Source organism: Lampetra planeri, chromosome 9, assembly GCF_965212315.1.
Source record: "Lampetra planeri chromosome 9, kcLamPlan1.2.h2, whole genome shotgun sequence".
Taxonomy (NCBI): domain Eukaryota; kingdom Metazoa; phylum Chordata; class Hyperoartia; order Petromyzontiformes; family Petromyzontidae; genus Lampetra; species Lampetra planeri.
In genome coordinates, this window is record NC_136115.1 from 4,676,210 (window position 1) to 4,689,935 (window position 13,726).

Genomic DNA, 13,726 nt, shown 5'->3' on the forward strand with positions numbered 1-13,726 from the left:
CTCGTCTTCAGGAAAAGGGGGGTTTAGCTTCCAAGGGAAACTGTTTATAAGGGTTTGAAATGGGCGTAGCCCAAATGTCAGCAGCCAATGATAATGTAAGTGTTCGGCAACGAGCCCGGCGGTGGTCCGTTTTCCACCAATCAAAGGGGTGCCAGGTGAAAATGAGCATGTTAAAGAGAGATTAGCATGTTAATGGGAGATGGCAGAGCTGCAACCAAGGGGTCGGCACGCGAAGTGGCTGTGAAAGCGCAAGTTTGAAATGGGCGTAAAGTACAACTAACATCGGAAGATGGTAGGATGGGAACATTATAGCCAATTATGACTTAAACTGGTTGATAACGTCCTTCCAATGATTGCTCAGTTTGTACCCATCTTCTCGGTTGAAATTGTGTCTGTGTCATATATATATGGATGGCTTCATGAACGAATCTTTGTTGGTAGCCAGTGGGCTTGCAAAGTACCTTCATCAGAGGTCGCAATCGGGTACCCGATACCATATCCGATACCCGGCTACCCGTACCCGGCCGGGTATCGGGTAGGGTACGGGTAGGGTACGGGTACCCGTTTGCGACCCTGGTGCGGCCGGGTACGGGTAAGGAATCAAAACCCGTTTGCGACCTCTGACCTTCGTCTTAGAGGTACTTTAACATGCTAATTTTCACCTGGCAGCCCTTTGATTGGTGGAAAACCAACCACCGTCGGGTTGGCTGCACACCACTTACATTATCATTGGCTGATTGTGTTGCAATCGAAACGTCGTAGTTTTCTGTTATTTTTTATTATTTTCTTTAAACCTATCTACATGACTTTACCAAAAGACCCAAGAATACGAATTCCTGCAGTCACGAAAGCTTTAAGTCAACGGTAGAGACTTGCAGCAAGTTTTGTACCATGGTACAACAGGGCACAAAAATGTTTGAAAAAAATTACACCTCAGAGTACAACTCAGTTGGCCAATTCTCTACACACCTAACAGCATACGGGGCGACAGGTCTGATGGAAAAGCCGACAAAATCTCCGCCTTTAAGGCAAGCGCAACATCTCTGAGCCTAAGCACTCTCACTCACCCCTCCCCGATTACCATGCCACCCCCCCCACCTCCAAACAACCTAACACAAATTAAAGCTACTGCAGTGTGCGGTAGCTTAAGACTGTGCAGTAATAACAGCAGTGGGTTAAGTAGCCCTACAGCATCGCTAAGCACATCGTCGTATGGATTAAGAGTCTGTGTGGGCGAGTTCTCTCTCTTTCTGCGTGGAGCAGGCCATTCCCAGCCGTGGCGGTTATCGGGGCTTACCGCTGAGGCGCGACTCGAAGCAGATGCGGAAGCAGGACTGCATGATCTCACACACCGACTCGTTGGTCAGGTGCGACCCCACCGGTGTGAGCAGCAGCATGCGCAGCACCTGCAACGGAGACAAGGGTCAAGATCCACCGCGGAGCCGACACAGACCGCTGGGGGCAAGTGCTGTTAGCGAGTGCGAGCGAAGGCCGGCGAGGCACACAGTGGGGTCGTGTGGCTAGCACCGCATGTAGCCGTTATCCCCTAATACCAAGTACTCATTTGAGGCTGAATTGACGTAAGGAAATGGCCCAGGATCAGCTCATATAGAACATGACACGAACGTAAGCCGCGGCCGGGATTCGAACTCAAGTAACTGGGTTCGAGCATAGTATGCTAACTGCTGGACCTGCAAGAGCATGCAGAATGGTTGAAGGGAGTCAGCACTGCATGAAGCAAATTGTGTGTACATATTCTTATTTGAGCCCATTTAGGCAGCAGAGAAGAAGGATAGTGTACGTCTCTGGTGGCATGAATTTATCTAATGGGCAAGCCACGGTGACGAGATGTTAACTCCCTCGCCTGGTATGCAGGAGGTCGTGGGTTCAATCCTCACCCCGACTCCTTCAACATTTGGAATTTGCATGTTCTTCCCATGGTCGCGTGGATATTCTCCGGGTCCCCCAGTTTTTCCCTCCACATTTAGACACGTACGTTTAAAGTACTTGGCTGCTATAAATTTACACGTGATAAGCCACTTTGCTGACATGTCATTTGTGGCCAGCTCAGTGGGCCTTACCTGGTAAAATAAAAAATACAGTTTTAGTTGTTTACCCTTAAATTCAGTTTACTGCAGTCCAGACTCACAGTCCACCTCCGATTAGCACGGTTGGCTACGTAGGGTGCGAAAGCATTTCAAAATATATACACAAGCATCTTAAAAGTAAACAAAGTGGCTCTCCTTCAGACAGAGACTGCAATGTACATTCACTTATGTAAGGGGTAAGTAAATGCCTCACTCTCACACTCGTGTACACGGGGTTGTTAACTGTACACCCCTTAATGGGAACACAATTATCTATCCATACTCAATAAGATGAAATCAGGTGCAGGTGCGCATACACGTTAGTGTCTTGCAATATGTATTTATATATAAGCTGATTGTCAAACAAACACAAAACAATGAGAGACACTGCATCCTTGTTGGCTTGATTACAAGGTACCCTGTGCCTACACTTACACAGCATACAAATATACTTGATGAAAATAAATACAACCGGGTGTCCGCACAAACACAAAAGCCACAATAAAGTCTCAAAGGCTGTCAAGCGCAAGTGCTGATAGGGAGCATCGCTTAAAGTCAGCGTGGCACAAGAAGCGCTGCTCTGGCCTGCAGCCAGTGCTTGCGTCAACACCACCGCAGCAGGCAGTCATGTTACGCCGGGTTGATCTCGGAGAGGTCAAAGTCAGGTGCAGATACCAATCGCTTGTGACTTTCATGGCCAGGAATCGAACCCAAGGCATTAGCATGAGACGCAGGTGTGCAAATCGCTTCGCTACACCTTCGACATACACGCTCACAAACATACGTGTCTCTCACATGCGTGTGCGCAAGGAATCACGTGCGCGCAGAAGTCGAAGCTAATTTTTGGTGTTGTTCTTCGGGATGTGGGCACCGCTGGTAATCCAGCGGTTATTGCCCATCCCGAGTTGCTCTTGAATTGCTGGTGCCCTTGTGACGACTGTGCCCCCACAATGCTCTATGCCACGGAGTTCCAGGATTTCTGACCCAGAGATGACGAAGGAGCGGCGATAATTGTTCAAGTGTGGACGCTGCCGTGACTTGATGTACACGCAAATGCAGCTATGGGGTGGGGGCAGGGGGACATGCTTCACTCACGGCTTAAAAGCATTTCCTTAGGAAACACCTCCAATCCCCTGCAGGTTATTTATTACACTAATGAAAAAAATACGGGGGTCCAGCAGTGACGAGACGATTCCTGCAGGAATTACGATATCTCCTGTGGGCAATAACCGTGAAAACATTTTTTTTATTCCCTTTTTTAGGATTCACAACAGGGATTATGTCACGGAAAAGAGCGGTCCAATAGAATGCCATTCATGTGAATGGAGAAGCAGGAATTTATATTGCAATAAACGAGATTGTCCGAGAGCCTGCGAATCACCGAGGAGAATCGCCATTCATTTCAAGGGCAAATCCATGAGCCTGCACCAGGGCCCATTAAATATTCCCTTCTTGCTTGAATGGCACACAGGACCTGGGGTAGAACCGCATCACAATTCCAGATTGGAAATTATGAACGTTCCACTACTCTAGTGTCCAGCAGCAGTATCCCTGTCGGTAGCAAATGTGTATACATCCATCAAGCATAGGAATGCATGCAGATATGTACATTTTCAAGGTTTTAATGCGTATATGTACTGGTTCACACTAGCTGACATTATGTTACTGCTTTCGTTTATATTTGGGAAATATGGCTGGAAATAATGAATGAATTCGGCAAATTGATAGCATTCCATGCTCAAATTGCCCGGAATGTGCCCAGTCTTGCCGGATTTCGGAAGTTTCAGCAGAGATGAGCGCGCAAGGTTGGTTACTTGGACAGGAGACCATCAGGAAATTCCTGGTGTTGTGAGCTTGGGCTGTGCAGTGACCAGGAGATGAGAGGAGAGCAATGGATATTTAAAATCTATCTCTCTGGAGCCATGAGTTTAACTGCCTCCTATGTATGGGTTTTCTCTGTTTCCTTCCACATACCAAACACTCATTGACAGAATTTGCCAAACACCCCAATGTGGAACCCTCCTGGAAGAAGAAAGGTCTTGAGACTTAGTGAGGCTTACCTGGATTAATAAAGGGCATTATTATTTTTATTCTTATAACACATGTTTAAATGTGCATCTCGTAGTGTACGGGCATGGAAACAAGCCACTGAAAGAAATGCCAGTTTTTTCCCCCCCAGTGTTTGGAAGGAAAAAACAATCTAAAATATCAGGCTCCACTCGAAAGGGTGAAAACTCACGCCAGAGTCAAATTTCAGCAGCGAATCCCCCCCATCTCCTCCCCCCCAAGCCCTAACACCCACAACTCCAGCACGAGCGAATGCGTTGTTTTTTCAGAGAAAGTGAAGCGCGTTTATCCGGTGCCTGTAGCGTACAGCTCAAGGATAACCAGAATTCTAGATTTTAAGCTTTCGTGACTGCAAGGAATCATATTCTTAGGTTTTTTCGGTAAAGTCACGTAGGTAAAACATCAAAATTCATTCATTAATTTTGATGTTTTACCTACGTGACTTTACCGAAAAAACCTAAGAATATGGATAACCAGAAGTAGACCGCAGAGATTGTTGAGCATTTACTACGGCCTGCACAAAAAATATAGCACAAAATACAATCATCGGAGCCGGGGAGGGGGGGAGTGAGTACAATATTCATTGAAAAATTAGATGTTCGGAGCCATATCAATGGCTTGATTGAAATGTTATTGGGATTCTGATTTTACATAACTGGCCTTGATCAAATTCTAAAGAAAAGCTTTACTCTAACTAATCCCAGCTTAAGCATGCTTACTCTTGAGAGTGCTTTCATATTTCTAAAGATGCCATAAAATAGGGTTGTAATGTTTTACAGCAGAATCGTAAAACAAATATTCAAAAACTACATGTAAAAAAACTTAAAATAATTTACTAATTTTTTCCCCTTTCCTGCTCCTTTCACTTTTTTTCTTGTTGTCGTCAATAAATCCTCACGGCTACAGCAAGGTCTTTCCAGATGTGTAAAATAATTACTCAGAGCGGAACCACAAGCAGAGAGATCACAGTCACGCTGTCTTCCCCACACACAGTGGTACGCTCCAAATTACACACTGCACACCTGCACATTTACATGGGGACCCCGTGTCTGCACAGGTGTGGATCATACCACCTGGACGTATGGGGTCAATGTGGCACCCAAACCATCATTCATCTTGGTGCAAAATCCATACATACAGAAATATTTAAATAGGCTTGAAATACCGCAAGTCCTGTATGTATCCACAGGACTTGGGTCCTACAGTCTTACGCTCCTGAAATCAAGCCGCTCGTACCTCACTAAAAAAATGAATGCAAAGGGCAAATTGTGGTTTCTCCAACTCTGCCCAAGCGTTGCCTAAGCCCAATGCAAAGCACATGTGCCGGGCCACGACAGGATGAAAAACGAGGGAACAAATGCGATATGCCTGTCGGAGCGGGCGGCGTTAGACACGCTCGCCACGGCAGGGCGCGAGTCACTGCCACCTGCGAGCCAGGCGAGCTGCCCCACAGCTTGTAGCCCCCACACAACAACAGCTCCTCCACCTGTGAACCAGGCAAACCGGCCCACAACTCGTAGCCTCCACACAACAACAGCTCCTCCCCCTGCGAGCCAGGCGAGCCGGCCCACAACTCGTAGCCTGCACACAACAACAGCTCCTCGCCCTGCGAGCCAGGCGAGCTGCCCCACAGCTTGTAGCCCCCACACAACAACAGCTCCTCCACCTGCGAGCCAGGCGAGCCGGCCCACAGCTTGTAGCCTCCACACAACAACAGCTCCTCCACCTGTGAGCCAGGCGAGCCGGCCCACAACTCGTAGCCTCCACACAACAACAGCTCCTCCACCTGTGAACCAGGCGAGCCGGCCCACAACTCGTAGCCTCCACACCACAACAGCTCCTCCACCTGCGAGCCAGGCGAGCCGGCCCACAGCTTGTAGCCTCCACACCACAACAGCTCCTCCACCTGCGAGCCAGGCGAGCCGGCCCACAACTCGTAGCCTCCACACAACAACAGCTCCTCCACCTGTGAACCAGGCGAGCCGCCCCACAACTTGTAGCCTCCACACAACAACAGCTCCTCCAGCTGTGAGCCAGGCGAGCCGGCCCACAACTCGTAGCCTCCACACCACAACAGCTCCTCCACCTGTGAACCAGGCGAGCCGCCCCACAACTTGTAGCCTCCACACAACAACAGCTCCTCCAGCTGTGAGCCAGGCGAGCCGGCCCACAACTCGTAGCCTCCACACAACAGTTCCTGCAGTCGGCGTGAGCGCAACAAACGCCGCCAGGAGTGCGCAACTGTCCCTGCTGCTTTAACTTTGCCTCGTTTTGTCTTTTCCCAAAATGTATCCTGGTTGTACTACCGGTGTCATCGTGAGATTAAGTAGCATTTAGATCTCTTGCAGAGGAGTTCAAGCCATTTGTGTTCAGAGTGGAAGCCCATGGAAGCAGATACCACAGAACTACTTGTGCGATGCCTTCACATGACCACTCGTCCACACAGTAGAGGAACGCACTCAAACTTTCTCACCCACCTCACCACATGAGAGCAATGCTCGTTGCCTGACGGTAAAAGTGAAAATGTTTAAGTCTCAGATCTGGAACACTGCCGAATTAAGTGCAGAATACAATTTTACGTGGTGGGGTTTTATAGCGAGTCATTGTGAATGAAATCATCAACTTGCTACACTTAATCACAGATTCCATGGGAACCTAATTTGCCAGTAAAAATATGATAATTGTTTTTTTACCCTTCGATCTGGCAACAAAACTGACACCTTTTTACAAGGAGTCATGTTTGCATAGACCGCAATACCTGCAGTCATAATGCAAACAAAATACATAACTCTGATAATGTGCACTGTCCTTGAAGTTGATTGGTCCACACCCGAGACTAGGCTCTAAGGAAAGCTGTCTCGGGTGTGGACCAATCAACTTCAAGGACAGTGCACATTATCAGAGTTATGTATTTTTTTTGTATTATGACTGCAGGTATTGCGGTCTATGCAAACATGACTCCTTGTAAAAAGGTGTCAGTTTTGTTGCCAGATAGAAGGGTAAAAAAACAATTATCTTAATCACAGATTGTCTGAAACCCAGATTCGAACAGAGTATCTCAGCAGTGTCGGTCACCTTCTAAAGATTCCACTACCCATTCCAGGCTTGGTCAGTGGCTGCAGTGCTTGAATAGTGGAAAAATAAGTAATATTTAAAAAAAAAACTTTTATAAAAACAGGCTTTTAAGAAATGTACGAGTAATGGCAGAACTCCACGACTCCAGGAAGTGGCCCCGAAGTTTGCCGTAACGTAAGGGACCGTGGCCAATTACAGCCAACGTCAGTTGACCGTGGATAATTAGACCCAAGCCGAAACATAACATATATAAAAAGAAAGTAAAGAAATATGTATTTTTATATTTTTTATGATAGAATATAGTATTGTCATCAGTATGACATATGTATACCAAGTTTGCAGTCGATACCACATTGGGAAGTGGGTTAAAATTGAGTTACAAGATTTGAGGATACGACAACAACAACAACAGAGTGAGTTAAATGAAAGTGTGTAGAATACGTGTGTTTGGAACCCTTTCACTAAGGTCCTGTTTCAGTGGCAAGACTTGAAACTGCGACCGAGAGAGGTATCATCACTGGAACCATGGTGGGACCTGTGTTGAACAATTGCTATCGCAGCATTAATGCAAGAGCTAAATAAATTGCAAGTGAGAATGAAATCATCCTAAGTCGTGAATAGCCAAGAGTGGATCTGCTGCATTGGTAATTACCTTGAGCACATACCTCTGCAGATTATAACAGGCCGAGTTTAAGCGGCAACAACTTTTCTTTTGAAGGCACATTTGAACAAAAAGTTTACTTTGATCAAGATATAAAGTTATGCACTAAAACATACAAGTGAATATCAAGTGAATAAAAAAGAAATGTTTGCAACAGTTTTCAATCCTGAAACTTTCTTCGATAATACTTCTCCACCAATCAGCTATGAAAACCAAACATCAAATTCATGCTCAACAAAAACAAATTTATATACCAAAGGAGACGTGCACTGGACAGCATCTAAAGTGGTTGCGCAACACAATGCAATGTGTATATATAAAACTAAGGATGCTGGATTCAACACATCTCACAAAAGTACTATAGCAACACAGGCTGATAGGGGCACCAAAAATTGCTAAAAATTACGATATTTTTCATTTCACACACACACACATTTCGCTCCTCGCCACCAAGGTATGCTAATTGACAATTACAGCGACACCTAAAACACACAAATACACCTGTAGAGCAACAAGTGGTCGCACTTTTTTCTTCTGTGCTCAAATCTCATGGTCACTGACCGACCTGCACAGGGCCTATTGTTTTACATTAATGCCACAGCAATTACAGGCGGCAGAAAAAGTGTGCCACAATCGGCCAGGGCCAGGTATTGTCCCTGCAGCCGCCTTAATCCGAGTAATGGCAGCTGCAATCTCAGAGCTGTCCGCTGAACAGGCAGAACGATTACGGTAATTGCCGTTAACTGTTCGCAAACAATACCGTGTCGGGTGTCCGTGCCGCCCCATACAGACGCGCCCCGGCTCCGAGTTTCCTCCCACGTGGAAAGGAGCTGCTATGCTAAAAGTTTTAAACACACAAAGACGAAGATCCGCCATTTACAGCCTCGTAGACTGTCGGGGAGCAAAAGTGCTGTTAGCGAGCGGCCTGTTAAGTTCAGGATGGTGGATGAGGGAGTGGTGTGTGGCCTCTGTCCACCCTGCCTGGCCACCTTCGTCTCCCCAGTGTTGATGCTTTAAATGCTACACAGTTTACTCGCTTAAGGCTGAGTTGACCAAGAGGGAGGCCAAAGAAATGTTGAGGCACCACTTGCCACTAATAATCTCTCACCCCCCCCCCTCCCCTTGCGACTCGATGGATTGTTACGGATGAGGGCCACGATTCCATTCAATAATCAATTATTTTTCTATTTATTCGTGGTGAATACAGCGTCTCCAATAGCTGCACAGTTCATGTGAACAAACTGCATACAATCACGTGCACGAAATAAACTGACTCACGTACACAGGATTCTCACGTGCATGCCTAGTGAGATCATTAACATCGATGTCAGGTCAAGTGCCTATTATCAATGGCCGGGAAACAAACAACTCGGTCGACCGAACACCGCGCGGCCATTCCAAACACAGGTAAGCAAGTACATGCAAAACTACTTGGTTAATTAAACTCGTAGGATCGAAGGCAGTGGGCAATAAAATAATGTCCCCTAACAGGGGAGCTTGCGAGCAGACACTTTCCAGCACGGCACACGAGATGAGATGATTGCGCAACATTAGCACAACGCTTATGCCACCGGCTGCTCATTTGAAGTCGATCTGACCAAATGGAAGTCGCTTCCAAGTAACGTTTCAGCCCACGGTTGGTGATGGGACTGGAGTTAAGGCTGCTTCACTCAGTATTGGGAGGTGTTCAACACCACCCAACTGTGCACCATCTGCAAGGTCAGATGAACAGTGAAGGCGATCTGTGTGCATGCAGCCTACATGGCACACCTGCTCATTATATGATTCACTATATGCACAGCGTAGTAAGAAAGAGAAATGCACTATAATTAGCATCTTTGCTACATCAAAAAATAGTGCCGTCCTCAAAGTGCTATGCAACTATTTACTTAAGTTACATCGATAAGAGGTTGAATTACCGTACTTTCATTTGATACTTTGCCAATCTTCTGTAAGATGCTCCCATGTTTAATCTTAAGTAATCATTTGCATTATCAAAATATATTTAGCTTTCCAGCTTGTTAATTTGTGTTGACTGTTGTGGTTACATTTTTCTTCCACGTGCAACATGTAACGTGGAATTTGTTTCATCAGGTGTCCCCCTTGCCAAACCAACTCTAGTTGTAATGGGCAAGTATTTATATACACGCACAGCCCTGTGTCATTTGCACTGCTGGATGAGGGCCTCCACATTACGTGTAGGACACGGTGTTTTTTAACCACGCTGGGCAATGTGGGTTGCTGAGGGTGGGACCCAGACAAGTCAAGAACAATGGAGTTCACTGCAATTACGTGGTTCTAAATAAAGATCAAACGATCGAATGAACTATCGTATGCTTTAGAAGTAAAAACTAAAGGTAATTATCGTCCGAGCTTCCTTTGCCAACGTCAAATCTAACCACGTGACCGTGAACCCGCTCGCCACGAGCATCGGTGACAGCCGGATGGCGCGTTGCTTAGCAATGAGCGCCGGCGCACATCACCGGGACGAGCGGAGCGCCGCTAATGCCAGCAACAATTGCAGCAGGTGACAGAGACATCAGCGCAGTCTTCAAAGTCTCCGTTGTTTCATGTTCGTCAATATTCACTTGCTTCGCCACCGCCATTCATCCCCACTTTCAAACAAATCTTTAAACACTCTCACCCGTTATTACATTTTTAATCTTTTTTAGTTTTTGCTTGCATTGTTTTGCTCCCATTCTCCGCTGCCCTCTGATCGGCGAGTGGCAGCTGAACGGCATGAGCGTAGCATTGTTCGGCGTGCCAGTGGCCAACAAGATCACACGTGGCCCGAGGGTTTTCTCCCCCCGAAATTTGGTGTGCAGGGTACAACGCCAGGCTCCCAGGAATGGCGAGGTTAACATTTAAAAACCACTAATGCCAAGAATGCAAAGACACGTAAAGATATATAAGCATAATAAGCCCCAGCGAGTGCAACAAGTGGAATTACATACTGTTCTTGGCAGCAAACCTAGCAGACTTGTTATGATATTATGTTCTTTTTTTTCTATCAGTATATTGCGCCTTTCATTTTGCTTTGTCTCTGTTTATCCGTCAAAGCCTCGCCGATTCTCAAGACTTTGTTGAGGGTGATCCTTCTCGGGATCGTTTGCCCGGTTCCTGTTTTTGGTCAACTCCTTTTATGATGAATCCGCAGACATTCGAGCGGCGCACATGCAAACTCCCTCACAAATACTGCCTCGCAACTGAAAAAATATCAAACAAGATAGAATGTCATGCGATGGCACTTCGGCTTTGAAGATGAACCGATGCCGCCGTCCCAAAGGGGTTAACGTGTGTACTTTCCTGTCGCAAGGCGGTGTTTGCTATCGACGAAGGTTCCATTATTGCGGTGTTCACCATTGTGGGCTCGCTTTATTTAGTTATTTAAATAAGCGTGCCCGACTTCATTCCGTGCAAGGCCGCGTTTAATTTCTGGCGAGCCGCTATGAAAACGTAAAAGGGAGAAAAGCGGCCGATATCGTCTAAAGCCACGGCAAATGCAACGCGACACCAACCGTGAAACGGTGAATGCAGAGCGGGAGGGGGGGGCCTGCACGGCTATAATCCGACACTGGTTTGTGGTACATGATATCGGCAATTAACGTGGGCGCTTTGCTTGCACCGCGAGGTCCGATTACACGGCCACACACGCAGGGATGCGCAGACAAAAGCGAACGTAAACAGCGCGGGAAGGGGGGGGGAAGGCAATCAGACGCGGGCTGCAAAGTGCTGTGTTTACTGTGCACGGTACAGCATTGGGAGACTTGTTCGTGACGCTTTAAATTATTCCATGGTCAAGATTCATTACATAAATACGATGTACTATTGAGTCATTCGCTAGTTTACTTGTTCAAAGCAGCGCTCGGTCGACGGCCTTAAAAATATATATTTTCGATGTTATATAATAGAGTTAAGTGTTCAATAAAAAGCAACCCGGTGTAGTTGTGACTGTTGAATTGAGACAAAAGGGAAATGTGCATTTTGAGACAAACAAAAAAAAGTAACACAGAAGCCCAAGGCAAGGCACATTGTTCAAAGGTATGATGGCCAAGGGCAAGAATACAATTATGTGTTTGAGAGCACATCCACCAAGGAGACTGTAGATTGACAATGGTTGATAATTATAATGAGTTTACAGCCCTTAATTAATCCCGCTGATGGCTTCCCCTTGCCGTGTGAGTAATGGGAGTTAATTGAGCATACTTCACCATGCTGGTCAGTGCAGGTTGGTGAAGGGGTGGGAAGACCAGGTCAAATTATATGACTCGGATATAACTCACTACTTATGTTAACCATGGCCAGGGAAAGCAACTCAGATAGCTGGGTTGATAGCAAAGTGCAGTGAACACTGCACCAATGTAAAACCACTTCCCAGAGTATTTTTCATACACGTAAATAATCTCACGGATTTCAAAAGGAAGTCAAGTGAATTAATGATAATCAGACGTACCAGGCACTAGATTATGGATTTACACACAACAGTCCACGTCTGGTTCCATAGAGCATCCCGAGATGCGGATCGTATTTAGACGCCCTATTAATATAAACCGTTTGTGTTGTTGTTGTTGGTGGTGGTGATGGAAGAGAAACTAAATTCCTGCACGAAAAGAACACCCCGTCCCCGAAGTGCTTGTGAATGGTAAAAGATCCTGCGACACTCCTTACAACAGCAGTCCATTTACGCCAATTGGCCGACAGCCAAATAAGCCGTAACGGTAATGAGCAATGTGGACCACCGCCTAATTAAAAGGAGGCTCCCTCTCTAAACAAGGGCCCCGGTGGCCCACACGACGGGACCGTTGCCTAACCCCCCTTTGCCGCCGGGGGGGGGGGGGGCTTAGCGGACAATATGCTCAGCGCGATAGAACGCTCGGGACGGCACCTGCAGAATCTTCATGAGCACCACTTCATCGCTGGCTGGGTCGGTACCGACGAAGCGTGCGTGCGTGATGGCATCTGCCATGTTCTCTGCCGCCGCCGCTGCGCCATCGTGCGCTGGGTCTGCAAAAACAGGAAGAAGAGCAATAGCATTGGCAACACTGGAGCTCAGCACTTTTAAATAATCTACATTGAAAACTAATTTCTTCAGAAGTGCTTTTGTTGTTTAGTTTGCCGTCCTTCCCCCGCACCTCCGATTAGCACGGTTAGCTATGTACTGTGCAAAAGACGCTCAGCATACATTTACTTGTGAATGGAAACGATTTCGTGCAACACCAATGCATAATGTTGTACAACAGCCATTGCCAGCTTTAGAATAATTCGGTGATGTTTATGATAAAGCCGAGAGGCCGATAGACTAACAAGAAATGTTCTTAATATGGAGAGACGCAGAATGGAGTTCTCCTTCTAGGTGCTTTCACCCATAATGTTGCACAACGCATACACATCTGGTAACCAAGCAGCATTTGTTTAAGAAGTCTGACTCGACAGATAGAGACACAGAATTGTCGAAAAGAGTGGAGAGTTTTGCGTTCTTATGACAAATGCAAAGCCAATCGGCACAGACTAAAAGACAGAAAAAAGTGTATTATAATTATTTATACGTGGACACACAAAATGGATATCGGTGACGCATCTATATGATTAACGCACGAGAACGTGGCCATTACCCAACAGAACGTGTATCGTTACACAACAGCATCGCTGTGACACAAGGTATTTGTTATTGCACATCACCTTCAGCATTGCACAATATTTCCATTGCGATACGACTGCAGCATTCCATATCCTCATCCTCCACCACGGTGAGTGCAGCCATTACGGAACGACATGTCCATTCCAGTGACGTTGGACATTCAGAGGAGATGAACCATGGAACGTAAGCAAGCGGTGA

General features: G+C 46.5%; 1 protein-coding gene across 7 annotated transcripts in view; it reads right to left on the reverse strand.

The window, feature by feature from the left end:
* The window catches only part of GBF1 (golgi brefeldin A resistant guanine nucleotide exchange factor 1), a 168,492-nt gene that overhangs the window by 84,968 nt on the left and 69,798 nt on the right, over positions 1-13,726 (reverse strand). For all 7 annotated transcript variants that reach the window (XM_078597445.1, XM_078597451.1, XM_078597448.1 and 4 more), the window contains exons 5-6: positions 12,776-12,894; positions 1,298-1,406 (exon numbers count right to left, since the gene is read on the reverse strand). In XM_078597445.1, coding sequence (XP_078453571.1) covers positions 1,298-1,406; positions 12,776-12,894 — 228 coding nt within the window. The remainder of the gene's footprint in view (positions 1-1,297; positions 1,407-12,775; positions 12,895-13,726) is intronic.